At 47.0% G+C, this 21,645-nt stretch overlaps 2 protein-coding genes across 7 annotated transcripts; one reads left to right on the top strand and one right to left on the bottom strand.

Moving 5' to 3' along the window:
- Positions 1 to 940: 940 nt before the first annotated feature.
- On the top strand, positions 941 to 14,675 carry tgfbrap1 (transforming growth factor, beta receptor associated protein 1). Of its 2 annotated transcripts, none has more exons than XM_023811394.2 (12): positions 941 to 1,091; positions 1,780 to 2,552; positions 2,998 to 3,192; positions 5,790 to 5,944; positions 6,072 to 6,154; positions 8,057 to 8,398; positions 8,675 to 8,732; positions 9,110 to 9,253; positions 9,887 to 10,033; positions 10,457 to 10,616; positions 10,731 to 11,164; positions 11,936 to 14,675. In XM_023811394.2, exons 2-12 carry the CDS (start codon positions 1,865 to 1,867, stop codon positions 12,122 to 12,124), a joined length of 2,595 nt encoding a protein of 864 aa, XP_023667162.2. In that variant the 5' UTR covers positions 941 to 1,091; positions 1,780 to 1,864; the 3' UTR covers positions 12,125 to 14,675. The 2 variants fall into 2 exon arrangements, with proteins under 2 accessions (XP_023667162.2, XP_023667164.2); XM_023811396.2 differs by lacking the exon at positions 941 to 1,091 and adding an exon at positions 1,371 to 1,525.
- A 246-nt stretch (positions 14,676 to 14,921) lies between these two features.
- Positions 14,922 to 20,751, bottom strand: gpr45 (G protein-coupled receptor 45). Of its 5 annotated transcripts, none has more exons than XM_023811398.2 (2): positions 20,530 to 20,751; positions 14,922 to 17,970 (listed from the first exon to the last, which is right to left on the bottom strand). In XM_023811398.2, exon 2 carries the CDS (start codon positions 16,859 to 16,861, stop codon positions 15,728 to 15,730), a length of 1,134 nt encoding a protein of 377 aa, XP_023667166.1. In that variant the 5' UTR covers positions 16,862 to 17,970; positions 20,530 to 20,751; the 3' UTR covers positions 14,922 to 15,727. The 5 variants fall into 5 exon arrangements, with proteins under 5 accessions (XP_023667166.1, XP_023667169.1, XP_023667167.1 ...); XM_023811401.2 differs by having other exon boundaries at positions 20,384 to 20,749; XM_023811399.2 differs by having other exon boundaries at positions 20,534 to 20,749.
- Positions 20,752 to 21,645: the final 894 nt, after the last annotated feature.

The raw sequence follows: 21,645 nt of genomic DNA, 5'->3' as shown, positions 1-21,645 counted from the left end.
ATGAATGAATAAGAGTTGCTGCTGTTTATGGAGTTAGCTGGTTTAATTGTTTTGTAAACCGCACAAATAAGGATCTGATACTTACATCAGGACTTCATTCCAGGAAGAGATTAATGTCACAAAGTTGGATCTGGTATAGCAGCTCATTGAAATACCAGTCATAGGTCTCTGGACGTCCTCCGGCATGAGAACTGGTGGGAGGTGGATGAATGAGGGAGGGTGACGTATTGGATGGATTTTGCACCTGTCTATTTTGGCTTTCTTGAAGGGGCTTTGGTCCTGTTTTAGGTTTTGTTTCATCCTAATAAAGTAATTTATTTATTGAATTCCAATTATGTTATGCTGTTGTCCAGATCAGGTAGCAGATCTCTACCCTGTAACCTATGCAGAATAACTATTTTTAAGATAAAGACATATTAACCAGCCCAAACGTTCCCTGGTATCTGGTTAGCTAGACGGGAATATGACAAGCCTTCGACAGACTTCTTGTAAAGTTCATCATAGTCTGTATTACACAACCTGAAAATATATTATTATGCATAACCATGAGCAAAATACATGCAATACAATAATTTAGGTGCTGCAGCAGCACATTGGATTCGTATAATTTATATTACTACCAATTTCCAGTATATTTCAGTGTTGTCTTATAGTCTAAAGATGTCCCTAAGTGTGCCACCATGTGTCTTAATTGTGAGTGTAAGTCTTAGTAATGTTCTAATATAATTCAATTTACGATATACACGTATAAAGTAATAACCCATTCTGTAAAAAATAAAGTCGCCAGTTATTTCTGAATATTTCGATGACGTAGTACTGCATATAGCACTTTAAAACTAGATACATTTTCAGCATACAAATACGATGTATCATGGTGAATAAAAAAACTAAAATATACATGGATCACATGGTAGAGTAGTATATCTTTAAACTTGTAAACAGTCGAGTAATCACGTGATAGGATGTAACGTCACGAGGGAGCCGGAAGTATTCGCTGTGTCAACTTGGAAAAAAGCTATTGGGAAGTGAGGAAAGAGGGAGGTGGAAAAAATTGGCATTTTTGAAGCCGATTTTCGGGACCCCTGTTTAGGGTATGCAGATATTTTATTACACATTGTTAATTGGTCTTTGAGCTGATCACTCTGAAAAACGTGGACTGTTTACGTTTGGACCAGTGTGCAGAACACTCCAGTTCATTTCAGCTACTGGCTGTTTGCAGTATAAGTAGCTCCCTTTAAATGCAGCCTGTCAGCATCGCTCGATTACTGTTGAATTATATATAATATATAATATTTTGAATTATATATACAATGTAATGACATTTTAAGGCTGCTGAACTTTTCCATCCGAATGTGGCGGCATACGCCCGGGTAATTCGACACTGGCAAAGTGAATATTTGCTTGCAATACTGATAAGGCATCTGGCACTTACCAATGCCACGATTTTTGCATCGTTTAAAGTGGAGGTTTAGAAGTGTCTTCGTGAATAACAGTTTGGCGCATCCCCTCTCGCTAAGTGAAGAATGTAGGTGTTTATGAGTCATTATATCAGTTCTTAAACGTGATGGTCGAGTTATAGTTCTTTATGGGGCAATTGCTGTATATCTGCCAGCTGCGATGTATTAAACTTGTGTGTGGTTTTTACCGTTCTCGCTTTATTTATTACTTAGATACAGCAATCTGGTACTTGGTGTATTATGACTACCAGAATAAATGATTGCTTTAGGTTAAAAAATAGTAACTAAAATCTCAAGAGAGTGTTGTTCATTTTGTTTTCAGATAGCTGAAACTGCTCTGGAGTTCCCCTGTATTCCTGAGAGCTGCTTCCGTCCGTCGCCTGGCCGCAGCAGATGCCAGCGGCAGCATGAGTGTGAAGGCCTTCGAGCTGGTCCCCGCAGTGGGACGGGAGCTCTTGATGGGTGACAAGGCACTGGTGAATATCGAGTGCATTGAATGCTGTGGAAAGCACTTGTACGTGGGTACCAACGATTGCTTCATCTACCACTTCATCCTGGAGGAGAGCACCTCCACCAAGGGCAAGGTGACGTACTCCAGCCAGAAGCTGCTGCACAAGCACCTAGGTCTGAAGAAGCCGGTGAGTGAGTTGAGGGCTGTCTCGGCCCTGGAGCGGCTCATTGTGTTGTGCGACAGCACCGTGCTGGTGGTGGACATGGCCAACCTGGAGCCAGTGACCTCGGGCGTGGCCCGGATCAAAGGGGTGCTTGCCTTCTGCGTCAACGAGAACCCGGTGAATGGCGACCCATTCTGCGTCGAGATCGGCATCATTTCGGCCAAGAGGCGGACCGTTCAGATATTCCTGGTTTATGAGGACAGGGTGCAGATGGCCAAGGAGGTCAGTACACCAGAGCAGCCCTGTGCCATCAGTCTGGATGGATACTTCCTGTGTCTGGCCCTCTCTACTCAGTACATCATCCTCAACTATAGCACAGGGGCCTCCCAAGATCTCTTCCCCTACGACAGTCAGGAGAAAAAGCCTATTGTGAAGCGGATTGGGCGAGAGGAATTCCTGCTGGCAGCACCTGGAGGCCTGGGTGAGTCCCCACCGTCCTCAGGCGTCCTGTTGGGGCTCTCATAAGCTTAATGATCACTGTTCAAATGGGGATCTAATTATGATGCTGAAATAGTGATGGACACCAAAGTTTGAAAGAGTTGGGAAGATTGTGCTGTTTTTCCTGCTGTAAACTTTGCATTGCAAGTTTTGCTTCCATACATGACTAGAATGAACCAGATATTAGATTTATTAATATTAGTTTTTTTTTTATTGCTCAATTAATAATGAATATATTCCTCTCATTAGTCTTAGTTGGCACGGTATTGGAATCCTGAAAGTGCTGAGGGATATCTGATGCCTTTCTTGTGATATATTTATTTTTTGCTTGCAGTGGTTGTTCATAGAACATCATATACAGTATTTGCTGCTTTATAATAGTCAGTGTTGAGAAGGGGGAGATGAGAAAATGAAAGGTCTTTTTGCAGGGATGTTCGCCACCGCGGAGGGGATCTCGCAGCGGGCCCCGGTCAGCTGGTCAGAGAGCGTCATCGCAGCCGCCGTCTGCTTCCCCTATGTGGTGGCTCTGGACCAGGGCTTCATCACCGTCCACAGCATGCTGGACCAGCAGCTGAAGCAGACGCTCTCCTTCAGGGACGGCATCATTCTCCAGGACTTTGAGGGTACTTTCCGCCCACTGTGCCAAGGATCCTTAGCAGATTTAAATGTGAATCTGTGGTGCCATCTTGCATCAGGATTTAATTGAATCATTTTTAGTACCTTTTATGGTCCCACTTTACAATAAGGCTCCCTTTGCCACTTCTAAATGGTAGTAACTCATTAGTAAAAAGAAAACTGTGTTGTAACTTGTTTAAAATTGTCTATTAATAATTTACAAAGTGTTACAACTAATTAATAACCAGATTATAAACCATTCATAAACGCTTTATATGGGTAGCCTTATTGTAAAATGGCACCCCTTTTATTTAGTACGTTTAATCCTTCTTATTGGGCTTTTATCCTGATCTTGGTTGATGAAATTTGCATCAGCCTGGAGTGCATGTATGCGCCAAGTGTAGTGATGTGGCACTGAGAGAAATGATGTGGAAGGCAGAGCCCACTGGGGGCATGTCATGGGTGGCAGAGATGTCAAATCTGATTGGCTCAGCACCATGCAGTATCCAATCAGAAATGAGGTTATGTGACTTTTAAACTGCTTTTTCTCAGTTCAGTCCTTGAGGAGCTCTAGACAGTCCACATTTTTGCTCCATCCCAGCTCCCAACACACCTGTACCAGGCATTTGGTGTTCTTATTGGTTAGGAGCTGGGAGGGAGCAAAAATGTGGACTGACTGGGGGTCCTGGAGGACTGGGTTGAGTAACATTGTTTAATACCACAGTGCTGTTTGTAGCCTTAGGAGTCTAATATGACTGTAAATTGTGCAAACAGGGAACAACGAATTGCACTAAACTGCAGTGAAGAAAAAGCATTTTTCACCTGAGGGTTTCCATCAGATATATTGTTTTATATATGCTATATTACACAAAAGTGAAACTGACGACTTATCCCTCTCTGTCCTCACTGTGTTGCCTTCATTTATATTAGACGCTTTGTGCTACTCTTGATACACAATGATATCCGAGTTAGTCAGATGTCAGTTGCTATGTGGTTTACTTGTTCCCTGTGCTTGTTACCGGCTCGTTACAAGTTCTGTGATGTTGATTAATCACACAGGTTCAAATCCCTTATCGCAGTGTGAGGGGTTTGGTTGATTAATCACACAGGTTCAAATCCCCTGTCGCAGGGTGAGGGGTTTAGTTGATTAATCACACAGGTTCAAATCCCCTATCGCAGTGTGAGGGGTTTGGTTGATTAATGACACGGGTTCAAATCCCCTGTCGCAGGGTGAGGGGTTTGGTTGATTAATGACACAGGTTCAAATCCCCTGTCGCAGGGTGAGGGGTTTGGTTGATTAATGACACAGGTTCAAATCTCCTGTCGCAGGGTGAGGGGTTTAGTTGATTAATCACACAGATTCAAATCCCCTATCGCGGTGTGAGGGGTTTGGTTGATTAATGACATAGGTTCAAATCCCCTGTCGCAGGGTGAGGGGTTTGGTTGATTAATGACACAGGTTTAAATCCTCTGTCGCAGGGTGAGGGGTTTGGTTGATTAATGACACAGGTTCAAATCCCCTGTCGCAGGGTGAGGGGTTTGGTTGATTAATGACACAGGTTCAAATCCCCTGTCGCAGGGTGAGGGGTTTAGTTGATTAATCACACAGATTCAAATCCCCTATCGCGGTGTGAGGGGTTTGGTTGATTAATGACATAGGTTCAAATCCCCTGTCGCAGGGTGAGGGGTTTGGTTGATTAATGACACAGGTTTAAATCCCCTGTCGCAGGGTGAGGGGTTTGGTTGATTAATGACACAGGTTCAAATCCTCTGTCGCAGGGTGAGGGGTTTGGTTGATTAATGACACAGGTTCAAATCCCCTGTCGCAGGGTGAGGGGTTTGGTTGATTAATGACACAGGTTCAAATCCCCTGTCGCAGGGTGAGGGGTTTGGTTGATTAATGACACAGGTTCAAATCCCCTGTCGCAGGGTGAGGGGTTTAGTTGATTAATCACACAGATTCAAATCCCCTATCGCGGTGTGAGGGGTTTGGTTGATTAATGACATAGGTTCAAATCCCCTGTCGCAGGGTGAGGGGTTTGGTTGATTAATGACACAGGTTTAAATCCTCTGTCGCAGGGTGAGGGGTTTGGTTGATTAATGACACAGGTTCAAATCCCCTGTCGCAGGGTGAGGGGTTTGGTTGATTAATGACACAGGTTCAAATCCCCTGTCGCAGGGTGAGGGGTTTAGTTGATTAATCACACAGATTCAAATCCCCTATCGCGGTGTGAGGGGTTTGGTTGATTAATGACATAGGTTCAAATCCCCTGTCGCAGGGTGAGGGGTTTGGTTGATTAATGACACAGGTTTAAATCCTCTGTCGCAGGGTGAGGGGTTTGGTTGATTAATGACACAGGTTCAAATCCTCTGTCGCAGGGTGAGGGGTTTGGTTGATTAATGACACAGGTTCAAATCCCCTGTCGCAGGGTGAGGGGTTTGGTTGATTAATGACACAGGTTCAAATCCCCTGTCGCAGGGTGAGGGGTTTGGTTGATTAATGACACAGGTTCAAATCCCCTGTCGCAGGGTGAGGGGTTTGCTTTGGCCTAGGATGTATCTCGCCTACTCCTGGCGTCAGCGCCGCTGTGTTCTCGCTCCCCAGGGAAAGTGGCTCTGACTTCTACCAAGGCGGTCTACATGCTGGTTCCTCTGCCCCTGGAGAAGCAGATCCAGGACCTGCTGGCTGGCCGCCGCGTGGAGGAGGCGCTAGTGCTGACCGAGGGGGCCAGGAGTAACATCCCCAAGGAGAAGTTCCAGGTGGAGTAGTGTGAACGTCTGCATTCATTCATGAAGTAATGGCTCACTCTGAGTTTTTAATTGACAACATGAGTGAGTAAGATGGACAGGGCAGTTTGACAGACGCCCCGTTCCTGCTCTCCTTCAGGTGATGCACAGGCGCATTCTCCAGCAGGCAGGATTCATTCTCTTTGGACAGCTCCAGTTTTCGGAAGCGAAAGAGCACTTCAGGTAAAAAAAAAAAAAAAAAACAAAACAAAACAAAAAATTCACGCACTTGCTGTATGAATGCTTTAGCCAGTCGGACTTGCTGAGAGTTCTGTATGTTCATTGTTGTATTTATTAAACCATAGGTCAGGGGTCTCCAGCTCCGGTCCTGGAGGGCTACTATCCAGTCGGTTTTCTATCCTACCGGGCTTCTGATGAGCCACACTAGTCCTCAGGTAAATACCAGGAGCAGGTGTGGCTCATCAGAAGCCAAGTGGGACAGAAAACCTACTGGATAGTAGCCCTCCAGGACCGGAGCTGGAGACCCCTGCCATAGGTGATTTCCCCTGTTGCTCACAGCGCCCCCTGTGTGCCTGACCCAGTATGACTGCATGTCAGTGACATGAGGCGCTTTTTCCCTCCCGTTCTGCACGTCTCTCCTTTCTTACTATTTGTGTCCTAGAGCTTCATTAGCATGATGCTTTATTGCTCAGCCTGCTGCCATTCTAACCTGATCTGTAATTGCACTGAAATCCTGTTGCCTTTTCTTAGGTGTCAGACAAGCAGACTCTGTATTGCACGTGGCATTAATACAGTGTTGCATATTAATATTCTCATACCTTGCTGCCCTGGCGTACTTAACGTTAATGATTTGCTGGACCTGTTAGTCTGCAGCTAATGCTGCGCTTAAGTGCTGTATGTCCTGCTGAAGTTTGCTGAACATTCCCAGGTGTGTCATGTGACTAAGGTGAGGAAAGTGCGTGGGAAAGTGCGTGGGAAAGTGCGTGGTCAGTGTGACGTTTTACCTTTTACTCACACTCACTCTTTGGGAGAATGGGATATGGCTGAACACCGACTGTGAGCCGTTCGGGTCTGATGCTGCACGCGTCACCTCTTTGTAGTAACGCGTCAGGACCAGAAGGTGGCGCGGAGGCTCTGAGTACAGTCCAGGGCTATGGGTTTGATGTGTATGTGGAGTTTGTGCGTTCCCCCCCTGCTCTGCAGGTTTCCGCTGAGTCCTCTGCTTTCCCCCCACAGTCCAAAGACATACAGTTGTGTATATCTATGTCTCTAACTGCCTGCAGTGTGCAGTGTACACCGGTGTCCCATCAGAGCACGTCCCTGTGTAGAACCGTGTGGATATTTCAGATGAATCTGCATTTTGAGGGTTAGGTGGCATTTCCAACCATTTCACTTACATGTTTTGGTTCAGGTACAAAAAACAATAAATCAAAATAAATTAAGGTAAAGTAGAAATAAATATTTGCAAGTAATAAACATGTAGACAATCATAATTAGGGTACAAACACCTTTGGGGCAAATAAGCTTATGAAGTCAATAGGAGTATATAATACTGTGGGCGACTCAGTATGGAATGGTCCCATGTAGAGCTGAACAGTGCGTGATATTAGTATTGATATGTTATGCATATGCAGTTGTCACATCACAAGGGCTATCATAGTTGAGCCAAGACAATAAGTTATGACAATAACTCAGGTTTGCCGCTGCTGCTATAGCTGTGCATGCGCTTTCTGAGACGGTTTTAACATTCCTGTCCTTGCTGTTCGGCTCACTCAGATGGTATGTCGCATTTGTGAGAAATGTAACAAAAATAAGTGAGGAGGAGAAAAGCGAGCAAGAACTGGTGACTGGAAGGCGTTCACCTTCCACTGCATGGAAATATGTTGTATTCCATGGAGATGATATTGAGCAAAAGTAAGTGATTATAAGTGAATAGTGAATTATCTGCGACATCATGCAGCCCTAATGCTTAGTGCCAGTGTGCATCACGGGAGCTCCTTGTTTAGGAGGGCACTGGCCTGGCGGAGAAGCTGTTCAGGTAGCGGTCGGTCCTTACGGTGCTCAGAAGTCCCTCACACCGGTCTCCGGCTGCCCCGCTCTGCCCCCCCCCCTCCCTCCCCGCAGGAGAGGCCAGCTGGACGTTCGGGAGCTCATCTCGCTCTACCCCCTGCTGCTGCCCGCTGGTTCCTCCTTCACGCGCAGCCACCCGCCGCTGCATGACTTCGCCGACCTGAACCACCTGGCGCAGGGCGACCAGGGCAAGGTGCAGTGCTGCAAGCGCTTTCTCATCAGCTACCTGCGCGAGGTGCGCAGCTCCGACGGCTCCAACGGCTGGCGGCAGGACGTGGACACGGCGCTGCTCAAGCTCTACGCCGAGGCCAATCACGAGAGTCTGCTCGACCTGCTGGCCTCCGACAACGCCTGCCTGCTGCCCGATAGCGCCCCCTGGCTGGAGAAGCACTGCAAGTATGGCCAGCAATCCCTGATCACCCATCCCCGATCACCCATCCCCGATCAGCCATCCCCGATCACCCATCCTTTCTATGATTATTTTAAATACAGAGTCATTTGAAAATCATTTATGTGATTATTTAGTTCATTTGGGGGGGGGGGGAACTATTCACCTGACTTCTTACAACAGATTGAATTTCAAGTTTACTTTGTACACCAAACACAGACAGTTTAGTTCTGTAAATGCAACCAAACATTAATATGAATATTTGCTGTGCTTTTCTTGTCTAGGTATTTCGCACTGGGTCTTCTCTACCATTACAACGGCCAGGACGATGCTGCATTGCAGGTCAGATACCTGTATGTCATACGTCTGCATTTTGGGCATCGCCGTGTGCCTGTGCTGATGGAAGTGTGCTGGCCCTAGTAGTAGTGTGTGTGTAAAATAAGGGGTCGGTAGGTAGGTAGGGAAGTGGGCAGGTAAGTAGATATTCTTTACCTAAATAATGATCTATCATTGTGTCTGTTTGTCTCTTGTCTGTTTCTCTGATAGATGGATAGATGGATAGATAGATAGATTGATTGATTTTCTTTACCAAAGTAATTATTTATCAGATGGATGGATGGATGGATAAATTGCACATAGTGCCTTTTCCTGTCCGTGCCACCCAGCTGCCCCTCTGGGTTCTGCTGGTCTCATGATCTCCTCCTTACATCCGCACAAAGGTTTGGGTGCGCATTGTGGACGGGGAGCTGCAGGACTCCACCCGCTCTGACCTGTACGAGTACATTGTGGATTTCCTGAGCTTCTGCCCCAACCTGGCCGTGGTGTGGAAGTATGCTGACTGGGCCTTGAACAGATCCACGAAGGTCAGTGCCCACTGCTGCCTGAATCTGTGCTGATTATATTCTCTTTGGACCTGCAGAGAGCCTCACCACACCTAGCATCCGGTAGAAGGATCACCAGCTTTCTGTTTGGATGACCTGTTGCTTCACATCTGACATTAATCTCTGTTGCTGGGTAAAATATACACCTGGATAATGCTGATTGGCTGCCTTCTGGTGGCTGAAGGGGATTATGTAAGAGGGAATATGAGTGTGTTCTTTGATGGTCTATGTGTCTACACTACGGCGTTATTAAAGCCTTCTGAGACTGTGCACACTTGTTTGAATGTCTTCCAAGACAAACAGATCTGGCTTTTACCCAGTGACCCTGCATGGGCTGCCAGTGCTTTGCAGGGCCCATACACACAGTCATACTCTCTGAGAAATTCAGGCACTGGTCAGCCTAACTTCACGAAATTTGCATAAACATGCAAACTCCACACACAGGTGAGGCGGGATTCGAACCTGTAACCCTGGAGGTGTGAGGTAACAGTGATACTTACTGAGACACAGTAACGCCCTGCTATTTTCTCTTGTTAAAATACTAGGATTCTATTGCTTCTAGTGTGGTAACATAGTTCTTATGTTCTTATGTTCTGCGGTGATGGTCTCTTACAGGTCGGTGTCCAGATTTTCACCAGGAGGCCAGTGGAAGAGGAGCAGCTGGGGAAGATGAACCCAGACGATGTCGTCAAGTACCTGCAGAAGTACAGCCAAGCTCTGGTGCTCTACTTAGAACATCTGGTGCTGGAGAAGAGGGTGCAGGTAGGCCGACCTTGAAGACCACAAACGGGGGAGGTGAGCGTGGAAGGAGATTAAAGGATTGTGCTGTATGAGGTCATCCCAAGTGGGAGCCCCAGGAAGGTATAACCCAGCTTTTCTACCAATGAAGCAGAGCTACTGAGATCTATATTCATAGGCGTTTCCATTTCTCTGATCTCTGTAGCGTTGGTTAAACTTTGAATGATGAAGATCAGGTCTGAACCCAGATGTTTGAAGTCGTTTCCCTCTACCGTTAGGGTTACGGTTAGGGTTAAAATTTACCCATGAATTAGGAAAAAAGTGGAAGTCATTCATCTTTGTAATAGTGTGTGAAGGTGCCTTAAGGCTTATTGGCCACCAGCCATATGGGACTGACAGTTGTGTGTAAACGCCTCTTCCTGTCCCCCCCACCCCCCACCACCGCAGAAGGAACGCTTCCACACCCAACTGGCCACACTGTACCTGGACAGAGTGCTGAGCCTACTGGCCGCGAGCCCCCCCCCAGTGGAGGAGGTGACAGAAGCTCGGCGGCGACTTCAGCTCCTGCTCAGGGAGTCCAGCCTGTACCGGGTTCAGTGTCTCTTGGGTGAGCCCATCCTTCCAGTGCCTGACAGTGGGCTCTGGCTTGTAGCATGTAGCGACCGGGTTCCTGGTGGCATGTGGTCACGTGACCGTGTTCCTTGCCCCCCCCCCCCCACAGATAAGATGGGGGAAGCAGAGCTTCTGCAGGAGAGAGCAACGCTGCACGGCAAGCTGGAGGAGCACAAAGAGGCGCTGCACATCCTGGTGCGCCGGCTGAAGGACGCGTCCGCCGCGGAGGGGTACTGCGTGTGGGCGTCGGCCTCACGTGGCTCCGCCTACCGCCAGCGCCTCTTCCACCTGCTGCTGGGGCTGTACCTGGAGCCAGGCTCGGCGGGCGACGTCCAGGCCGTGCTGGCGGTGGATCTGCTGAACCGGCACGCGGACGCCTTCGATGCAGTGGCAGTGCTGCAGGTGCTCCCCGAGGGCTGGTCACTGCAGCTGCTGCGGCCCTTCCTGAGCCGGGCGCTGAGGGAGACCATGCATGGCCGCCGTACTGCGCAGCTGGCGCTGGGGCTGGCGCGCTCTGAGAACCTGCTCCTCCACCACGACAGGGTGAGTGCGTCTAGCCCTCTGGGGTCTGGGTTTCAATCCTGCATCCACTCTGAATGTGCGCAGTTTTATTCCCACTTTCTCCTTATGTCACATAGGCTTGTTTCTATAGTTCAAGTATGTGAAATGGCGTCTGTGTCCCTGTGTGTGTGTGTGTGTGTCCGTGTGTGTGTGTGTATGTGTGTGTCCCTGTGTGTGTGTGTGTATGTGTGTGTGTGTGTGTGTGTCACTCACAAAAGCAATCCATTACGGAAATGGAAAGTTCAGGGCCAAGAAGTATGAATCCAGCCAAGGTTCTGTTTCAACCAACCAGTTCAATACTCTGTGACTGTCACTCTTTATACTCAAACTGGTTGGTTGATGCAAAACCTTGTTCTGGATTTGTTCGTTTTGGACCTGAGCTTTTAGCTTTTAGTCTGTGATGATTGCTTTTGCGAGTAACTTCCCCAGCACTGTGCGTCTGTATCTGTTTGTCTGTTTGCCTGTGCAATGGATTGGCATTCCATCTAAGGTGTTCCCTGGCCTGCGCTCCCTGCAATAGCCTCTATGCTCATCATGCCCTAGGTATGCAGTTATGATGGGTGGATGGGTGGATGGATGTCAGGTATTTAGGCCAGAAGGGTAATCTGATTCTCCAGGTCATTTTTATCGTTCAGATGTCCTTTATTGTCATTTTAGTGTCTTTGCATGCATAATAAAATTACGTTATATTAATAAGGCATTGCAAGCAGGTCTTCTGCTTAATAACCCTGATACATGTTGTTTGCTTCCCAGCTGAAATACCAGGGAGGCCCCATCTTTGTGTCAGAGAAGAAAGGCTGCCATTTGTGTCACAACACCTTCAGCGAGCCCGACTGCGTCTGCCTTCCAGGGGGTGTGGCAGTGCACACGCACTGCGCCGCCCAGAGGGCCAGAGACTCACCCAGCAAGAGACACTGCGCCAATCCCAGCAGCCACACATGAGCCGCCCCTCCCTCTGATCACCCCACCCTCCTGTAGAGGCCCCGCCCAGAAAATAGGTAGCGAAAAGCCACTCTTTGGTTCTTGTCAAAGTCCAATGCGGGGCTAAAAGCACAGCCAGGCTGGGGGGGGGGGGGGGTTGACTCGACAGGACCAGCTCTGGGAGCCACCCTGGGACCCGGGTGCCAATGGAAGCCTTCAGCCGGAAGCGGCACACGTGTGCGTGAATTTACTCCCGTCCTCTGCCTGTGCACAGAAGCGGCGATCACTGACGGCTCGTCAGCACTTTTAGATAAAAGAACCACTGCACAAAACTATGACCTTAATCCAAAACGTTCCCCTACCAGCAAGGGCTGCACCTGCATTGGGACCCGCTCTGCAGTTACTGCCCGCACCCAGGCCGTCGCCTTGCTCTCTCGCGTACGGTGCCGGTCCAGTTTGTGTCCCACTGTCCAGAAGCCCTTGTCTGTCATTCTCACCGCCTCTTTCTCCAGCTCCGCGCTCCATCTGCTTGAGTGCAGGTCCGTCGCTCGTGCATGGGACGGTTTGCTCTGCCTCTCCCCATCTGTCTCTTTTGTTTAGTTTGCCATTCAACAGGGTAAATGCTTTATGTTATTTTCTTCTATATTTGCTCAGTCTGCAAAGAAAAAAAGGATTGTAAAAGGTGAACTTACGTTTTTGCACTTTTCTAATGCAAGTGTCCGGTTTAACCATGTATGCTAGGCCATGTCTCAGGTTTAGTCATGATTGGGTGGTTCCAAGCTATTACAGTTATTATGGTATGTACAGTTACTGTGACCTTTTCTGTGATCTTTCGGGATTGGATGGTCGATATAAGCACTATAACGTTCCCATCAGTCCTGTTGTAATATGTTTACGGTCCTGCTAGGCAAAAATTTTAAGTAACAGGACTCCTTAAAGCCCAGAGCTGCTGTATGTCCCTGCTCCCTGGTCAGTTTACAGGTGCATAGAGAGTGACTTGCGTGTTTCGCAGCAGGTTTCTCTCGCGTGACACCCTGCAGGGGTGCGGAATGAACCACTGGGCCGCGTGACGGGGTGGTAGTTTTTGTGCAATGTGAAAACAGCATCCTGTATCTTAGTCCAACATCATTTGCTGATGTACTGAATTGTGCCTGATCTGGGGAAGAGGCATAACTGCGGATTGTATGAGATCTGCGCCGAGCACAAAACTGACAGGCTGCCATGTTAGAGAGAAAGCCCCCCCCCCTTTGTATTGGTTTGCTTCGCAGTTTTTGGTTATGCCCTTTTCCAATCAGAGACCCCTCCTGACTTCCTGTTTCCTATGCGAGTGCGAAACTCCATCACGATTCAGTCACTCTGGAATTGGGTAGGCTGTCAAATGGCGGCGGGAGTGATATCTGAGAGAAATATGTTTTTGAGTCTAAATGGCAGATTCCAGAAGGGACAAGTTATGGGCAAATTGCTGTTCAGATGGGGCAGCCTTGCTGTGGGGGGGAAACCAGGCCCACGGTGACTTTGGGTGGTTACATGCCGATCAAAGACGGAAGATATGTAACTCTCAGTGCAGTAGCAACATACACACACTATTTCTGTCTACTTTTGTATGAAGCACAGGTGCACATTTTGACCTTTGATGTGTCTGATTTTGACCCTGTTCTGTTGAATGGGGCATTCAGATAATTGCCATGTGAAAGCAACAGAATCTGCGTCATGTTTGAAATTTGGGAACGCAAAGCATGGACATTAGTGTGTGGGGGATGGGGGCTGTCTGGGGGGGTCGGTCCGTCCGTACGTCATTTTATTGATCAGAATGTTTCCTCCGTCTCTCGTGGAAAGCTGACAGCCTCTTTCATTCACATCATAGACAGCATTTGTTGGGAAATAGAGCTTCGACGACTAACTTCAAATGGTTTACGGTAATCCTCTGTTCCTTTAGAGTAGTATTTCCAAATCTGGTCTTTGGGGACCCACAGACAGTCCACATTTTTGGGAGGGAGCAAAAATGTGGACTGTCTGGCAGGGAGCAAAAATATGGACTGACTGGGTTGCAGAGGACCAGATTGGGAATCACCGCTTTAGAGAATCTCCTCTTGACTGTTGGGCATGTCAGTTTGTTTTTAGAAGTTTCCCACTTGTACTGACATAATGGGCAGAAAATACTTGACAATTTTTGTTTTATTTTTAGTCGTGAGTCAGTTCTATCAGATCGCCGTATAGCTGATCTTGCGAAGCTAAGCTAACCGCTTTGTCTCTGTCCAAGGAGTAGTTCCTGCAGCCATTGCCCAGTTCAGCCAGTGTTGACCTCTCCAGTTGGTGTTCATCCGCAGGTGTCCCGTGGGATGATGCGTTCATGCTTCCCCGCCCTAACCTTTAACTAATGAACAAATAACGTTGTTTTCACGTTTCTTCCTTCGTGTCCCATCCTGCCCTGTGGCTTTTTTTTCTATCCGCTGTAGTACTTTATAAATATATAGAAACCTGTGTATATATTTATATCGTGTTGCTTTGTAAATTCATGCCAATGTAGGTGGAATGTATAAAATGTCCATTTTAATAAATGACTAAATTATAATGCATGTTCTTGTTTTCGGTAAAAGCCGCTTTGTTGTTTTTAGTTTAATAGGTTCCCTTTACCTGGGTGATTACTGACCATCAGAGGTTTACTTCATTTACAAAAATGTGTGAAATACTCATTCATTTCAAAGCTGTAAAGTGATCATGCAGTCACTGGTTCCTCACTCATATAACAACCTTAAAATTTTTATTAGCCAGTAATGATTCTGAAGATTTACGATTAAAATGAGTGAAACAGAGACAGTTTCTTGAATGTATACATCAGATTTATTTTTTCCCCTTTTTTTTAATTTGATATTCCAGAAGAGACTTATCCAATTTATGAATGATGAATCAGTCATTTTATCACTCACGGGGTCACAGCTGGTAACAGTAAATTACAACATTTGTATTACAAGACGCACCAACTCTGAAAGGGTCACTTCTTGTGGGGTCGCATTTACGTGGTTGTGAAGTGAGAGAACCAAATGTGCCAAAAAGACAGTAAAGGTGATGCACAGGGCAACTTTTTGAGCAATGTTGCTGGGCAATTGCCAACCAAGTGAGGCAAAGGGCAACTTACCTGGATCTGGATGATCCCAAATAAGTTCTTCAAATAGAAATTTGTTGCTTATTATCAATGAGGAAGTGCCCAAGCAACATTGCTTGAAAAGTTGCCCTGTGTATTCTCACCCTAATGGTAACAGCGCTTACGTAAGGTTGGCCCACTGTGTAGAGGAAATGATGGGGATGAGCATCAGGAAACTCTGGACGAGGTTCATACATTCACAGACACCAAAGACTTTTCAAACTATCAAAGGGTTGGATAGACACACCACCATTTGCCTACAGTGTGCACTAATGGATACGAAAAGGTTATCTACAGACAAGAAGTGGCCTATAAACACAGTTCGCTCTTTTTTGGTACATCAAAAACATTTCCATTGTCAAGGACGTTCACGATACTCTACGACTCCACAGGGGGAAGGTGCGTGTTTCTGAGATTAGGGGCCAGAGCTTGTGGGGCTGAGAGGGTGTGTAGAGGGTGGAGAAGGGTGCAAAGACAATTCCTTACACGGCTGATTGGGTTTCACCGCACATGTAGAGGTTGCTGGGGCGGATCCTCCGTCGACTGCGTCCCGGAATCTTGGGGAAGATCCTGCAGGTCTTAGGCATAAACTCCAGGCAAGCTTCCCTAAACTTCCTGATTCTCCAGCAGTAGATGATGGGGTTAAAGACGGTCTTCAGGTAGCTGAGCCACAGTGCCCCCACACTGATGGGGTAGAACTTGGGGCTGAAGTAGAAGCTGCTGCTGAAAACCGCCAACAGACTGACCACGGTGTGTGGCATCCAACACACCGAGAAGCCAATGAAGAGGATGAGAATGGTGGTGAATGCCCGTGTCTTGAAGCTTACGTCCACGTTGACCTGTGGTGGCCTCTGGAGACCAGTCAGGCCCAGCTTGCTGACCTGGTTGAGGCAGAGGCTCTCGGCGTGGTTGTGGATGCGCAGGGCGTTGCGGCGTACCGTGTTGAGGATGCAGAGGTAGGAGTAGAGCATGACGCCGAACGGCACGAAGAATACGGCGACCGCCAGCAGGACCATGTAGCCACGGTCTGCCAAGGACTCGCTGTAGCCCAGGACGCACTGCAGGGGCCGGGTTGGCACCTCCACCACGGTCCAGCCCACCACGGTGGGCAGGGACACGAAGAAGGACAGCATCCAGGAAGCGCCGATCATCACCTTGGCACGGTGTGGCGTCAGCTTGTCCTGCCGCTGGACAATGATGAGGAAGCGGTCCACACTGATGATGAGGAGGATAGAGACGCCCTCCAGGACAAAGAACCAGTAGAGCATGACAGACACGCGGCAAAACTCGCCACCAAAGTGCCAGTCAGCAGAGATGACAGTGACCGCCGTGAAGGGCATACAGAGGAGCGAAAGCATGATGTCGGAGAAGGCCAGCGTGGCTAGGAGCAGGTTGATGGCAGAGCGCATGGCTGGCTTCTGGTAGACAATGAGGCACACAATGGCGTTGCCCATGAAGCCGATGCCAATCATGCAGATCATGACAGCAGCCAGCACCACCCTGAGCGTGATGGGCATGATGAGAGCGTACTTCTCAGGCAGTATCTCCGTCATGCTGGGGTCCTGCAGGACACACAAGTCCAACGAGCTGCTATTGCAGGCAGCCATAGTAGACATCCAAAGCAAGGTTTGTGCTTACGAAACAGCTGTGTACTTCTCTAATGATATTTTGAATGTTTGTCGTTGCCTAGATGTATATAAACACCCCTTCAAATGCAGTTTGTATGTGATGTTCTGTATGCAATAAATATGCAGTGAGATTGCGTTAAGAATTCTCGTCTCTCTCTGACCACGCAATAATCCTCCATATAAGTCTCCTAAGGACACATCAAACTTTTTGAAAAGCCTTCGGTTCTGGTTGGAGAGCAGGTATTCCCTCAGAGTCTATCCGTCCTCATTCCATCAAGCTGTTGGGTTCAAAAGAAGCCCGAAATGTGATCTGTTCTGGACTCAAAGGGAGCAGAGGATGTGCCTCGAATCCTGAGAGCAGACTGGACGGATGTCTTGGTGCTGCAGCGTAGCTGAGATGCATCACAACATACTCAGTTTGGGTGGGGGGTATTTTCTGCGGGTTCTCTGTCATAAATCACAGGAGGGTCAGTGGAAGGTTAATTCTGGTCCTTAGTCCACTCGAACGTGCATGACTGGACAAATTCTGGGAAGGGGTAGTTCATGTAGTGGTCATATGTGTCAAAAGATTCCATGATTACTAGTGGTGTTGGCCCGATTAGCTTAGCAATTCTGGATCTTGTTTTGCCCCTCAGAAAGTCTGGAACCATTTCAGTATCTGTATAGAAATACTAGGCTCTAGGGCCACTGTGTTAAAGTGCCATGTACCGATTTGAGAAGGAAAGGGATTCTTCGTTCCTCTGCGCCAGCATCAGCATTTGGCAGCACCAGATTTAAGTACTCAATTCTCCAGTCAAGCCGGCAGACGGAAAACAGCCGTTGCCATGGTTATCTGTCGCGGCAGCATGCCGAGGGACCAGCAGCTTCTCAGAGGCAGGCCGCGAATACCGTCTCACAGATGGCCGACTCTAGGACCCGACCCTCCTCATCGAGCTGCCGACACTGTGCTCGCTCTTTCCTCTCCCATCCACTCACACAGCCGTGGGTTCGAACGATGACGGCAGGGGTGGCTGAGCGGGGAGACCATCCTTCCCCTGTCACCTGGTTCTCTAGTTGCGATTTCACCCAGGAGGAAAACTGGGAGGACACAGCAGGACCTGAAGCGATACAAAACATGCCCGTCATGCTGAAGTACACAAAAACACACAGCGGGAAATCGACGAGGGAAGCCTGTCCCTTAAGCGAATATAGCGGACGAACGGTACAGGGTGCAGATGTTCGTGGTTAATTGATTAAACAAAAAATCATTAAGGCCCGTGTTATAATTAATGCCTCCCTTCTGCAAGAAGAATGCATAAGGACCCTGGAATGTTATCAAGAACTCATTATTCTGACTTGAAGTAAGCCTGGCACCTTCATTTATAGAGAATGTGGCAATGCTTTATTTGCAAAATAACAATGCGCTCGAACGCCTCCATCTGTCAGACGCCCGTAGCGAGCGAGATAAAAAATTCTTCAAAATGGCAGTAGTTCTGAATTCCACGCCTGGGAATATTCCTCTGAGCCACGCATACGGATGGCATAAAAAGCCACGGGAATTAAAATACCGCAATAAATATATAAATAAGCCGTTGTAAATTTCGCGACGACCTTGCAATGAGAAATTGTTGTACGATCTTTTTTATTTGCTGCCAAGGCAACCGGGTCATCACTTCCATGGCAACCAGAAGATGGCCAGCTCAGAGAATGTTGCCGACACCGTGTTGTCTGGGAGAGGTATTATCCCCCGCCAAAATGCTGACATGCGAGTTCAGTCCTGGAAGGAGATCTAAATGTGCACTACATTCACACAGGGAAACCCAGCCAGGGCGTGAGTCTGTGTGGTAAAAAAATGAAACCGCGCGATCGGGTCCAGAATCAAAGCACAAGCGGACAAACAGAACAAAGACGACATGCATAGTAATTTGGTGCTATAATGACATGAAAGCTAATATGCAAACATGTCCAGCAAGCCACAGAGGACAGATATCTCTTAGCAGAATGTCCATAAGATCATTGGCAAAACTATTTCATGCACCAATCAGGAGAATCACAAAATGCATAGTGGCACAACCAGGGTCTGGATTGAGAAACCAGTATGATATGATTTCTTGGAGCCCAAAATCTCTGACAACCCCTGGCACAAACGAAAACATAACTCTTATTTTTACTATACAGATTACAACATGTCTGTGTTTACATTGTAGAGATTTTTTTCCTGGTCAAAAGCACACACACGTGTGTTCTGCTGACACTGCCGCTCTAACATGGCTTTCACACACATGTCACATGATCCTGGCTCACGCCTCGTCCAGCTGCGGTTGTACTGCCGGCCTTTAATGTTTGTAAGTTAGATGGAGGGGCTCTTGTTTGAAAAGCTCACACTCAGTCTGGACAGCTGTGTTTCTGCAGATTGAAGTCGGCAGAACCGTCCTCACTGTGACTCAGTTGAAGCTCTGTTGTGTTTGTGACATTCAAAAAAATGTCGTGCACTCTTGTTCTCGATCCCGGCACAGCGATCAGAAACTTCCACCAACGATCCATCACTAAAGAATCACCACGTAGCATCAACATCTTACATTTTACTCTTTATAGATGAGTAGATAATATTATATAGATTCAAAGGTGGGATTTAATCCCACCTTTCGCAATTCCATGCCCCCATACTGTTATACTGGCATTTCCTCACTGTTCTTGTGGCAGTATTGGTAAACACAAAGTTGATTTACATTCACATCATAGAGTAGATGGTTTTGTCCAAAACAATGGCAAACAGCACAGTCCAGATAAGTTAACATCACAGAGAAGACATGAAGCTAGTGCTGCAATCTACTTACCTTTTATTAACAAAGAGGACAGACATTACCTGGGAAATACACTGGACACGTCAGGCTCTGAGTGGTTTCTCTACCAAAACTACTCCAGCCTACTAACAAAATTAAAGTAATTGAAAATAAATTAAATAAATTATAATTGTTATTATTATTACTATTATTATAACATTGCAAATGGTGTAATAAAAAACAACAATAACAATAACAATAATAATAATAATAACAATAATAATAATAATAATAATAATAAACTTTAGACTGGCGGTCACTTGTGATAATTAGACCGAAATGGCGCCAGCCATGATGGAATTCATTTCGAATGTGGGTCAAAACTGACACCCAAAGTCTACACGAAAATTACTGAGACACAACTGAGAGCTGATTTCAGCCTTGCGGAGGATCAAGAAAACGTAAAAATAAAGCTAGCATTTAGAAATTGGTAGGCTAGTGGTGTAATTCGACAGCGAATAATTTACCGCACGTGAATTTATTACTACATCTTAATAAGGAAATAGCAATTAACCGAGATAATCCTGTGGAACGATCCTCACAATTCACTGACAAATGCGATGTAGTAAAATAGCATGCCAGAAAAGCATACCATCGCATTCAAATAAGCATGCCGTCGTTGAACGAGATGGTTTTTTTTAGGACGGTATTCCTCCACACGTCGTTTTAACCCTCACGCTGAACGTACCTATAAATAACACTGTGAAAGCTCCATTCTCCATATACGGAATACGGACCGACATCAATAGCCGAAAAAAACAGCCTCAGGTAACATCATGCCGTGCAGAAAGGCGCTATGCATTAAAAGGGCAGCGGGAGATGTGCATGGCATACCCACGTCAATGCAAAACGGCGGCGCGGAGACCGGCGCTCGGGCGATCATTCAGCGGGCTTTCCGTGCGCGTCCCCACGCCTCGCAAACCTAGGGGTCCGCAGCGATGACGCGCGACCCACTTCTCGTCATCTGGCGTCGGGTTCCGTGAGCCGGGGGACCGGGTTTCGGCGGCTCGGCGACCTCCGACGGCGGCCGGAGTCTGGCGGGGGTGTCGGCTGACTTAAAGGAAACACGTGAAGCGGAGCAGCCCGCGCTCGCCGACTTAAAACCAGAAGGAAACTAACTGAAAGCATGTCGTATCTGGAGAATAATAATAATAATAATAATAATAATAATAAATTTACCTTGAGCACTTAAATTTATCTCCCAAACTATCTGCAAAAAATAATAATATAATAATAACTTAATTGTATTATATTAAATGTGTTTTGTGCTTTAAACAGTTTAAGTTTAAATTTCACCCAAGCATTTTCTAACGATTATCCCGGTCAGGGTCTCGGGCGGGTGGGCATCCTGGACGTGATGCCAGTCCATGGCACATATACATACACACACAATTATGGGCAATTTTGTGACACCAGTTGGCGTAACTCCATGTGTTGTTCTGCCCAAAGGTTCACCGAGGGAGGTTTTTCAGAGTCCTTAACCACCGCAAGATCTGCTTATCTTCTTAGTCAGTGCCATCTAAAACAAACAAGGGTCTCCTTAAAGCTAGAATATTTTAAAACAACGGCGATATGTTAGTGTTTCGGCAACTCCACTCAGATGGAAAGACAACCCTGGGTGCCAGCATGACTGAGTTTGAAGCGGTCATGTTACGCTGTTTCTGTGCTTCAGAAGGCAGGTCATGGTCATCACCAGCTTTTCACTGCCTGCCACAACAAACGACCAACTCCACACGGAAAGGACCCGGGACCGAACTCAGAATCTTATGCCAAAAGTATATTATTCCATTCAAAACCTAAAATTAGCTACATCTCAGGCGTTGTGTTAGTTTGCAAACCCTACAGACTCTTTACACGTCAATACAACGTTCATACTTGTAAATACGTGTGCATGTGCTTGCGGACTTTAAAAACTCGATTTGAAAATCACACTCCAGCCAGTTGACCAAA

This window comes from Paramormyrops kingsleyae, chromosome 16 (assembly GCF_048594095.1).
Source record: "Paramormyrops kingsleyae isolate MSU_618 chromosome 16, PKINGS_0.4, whole genome shotgun sequence".
Classification (NCBI taxonomy): Eukaryota; Metazoa; Chordata; class Actinopteri; order Osteoglossiformes; family Mormyridae; genus Paramormyrops; species Paramormyrops kingsleyae.
The sequence above is the reverse complement of the archived record's forward strand: the minus strand, read 5'-3'. Positions and strand labels throughout refer to the sequence as shown.

Bases quoted from the DNA above. Each gene is read 5' to 3' on its own strand.
- tgfbrap1 (XM_023811394.2), top strand. From the start codon at position 1,865: ATGAGTGTGAAGGCCTTCGAGCTGGTCCCCGCAGTGGGACGGGAGCTC. The intron at 3,193-5,789 runs GTACTTTCCGCC...CTCGCTCCCCAG, and splicing joins CATTCTCCAGGACTTTGAGG to GGAAAGTGGCTCTGACTTCT. The intron at 8,733-9,109 runs GTCAGATACCTG...ATCCGCACAAAG, and splicing joins AGGACGATGCTGCATTGCAG to GTTTGGGTGCGCATTGTGGA.
- gpr45 (XM_023811398.2), bottom strand. From the start codon at position 16,861: ATGTCTACTATGGCTGCCTGCAATAGCAGCTCGTTGGACTTGTGTGTC.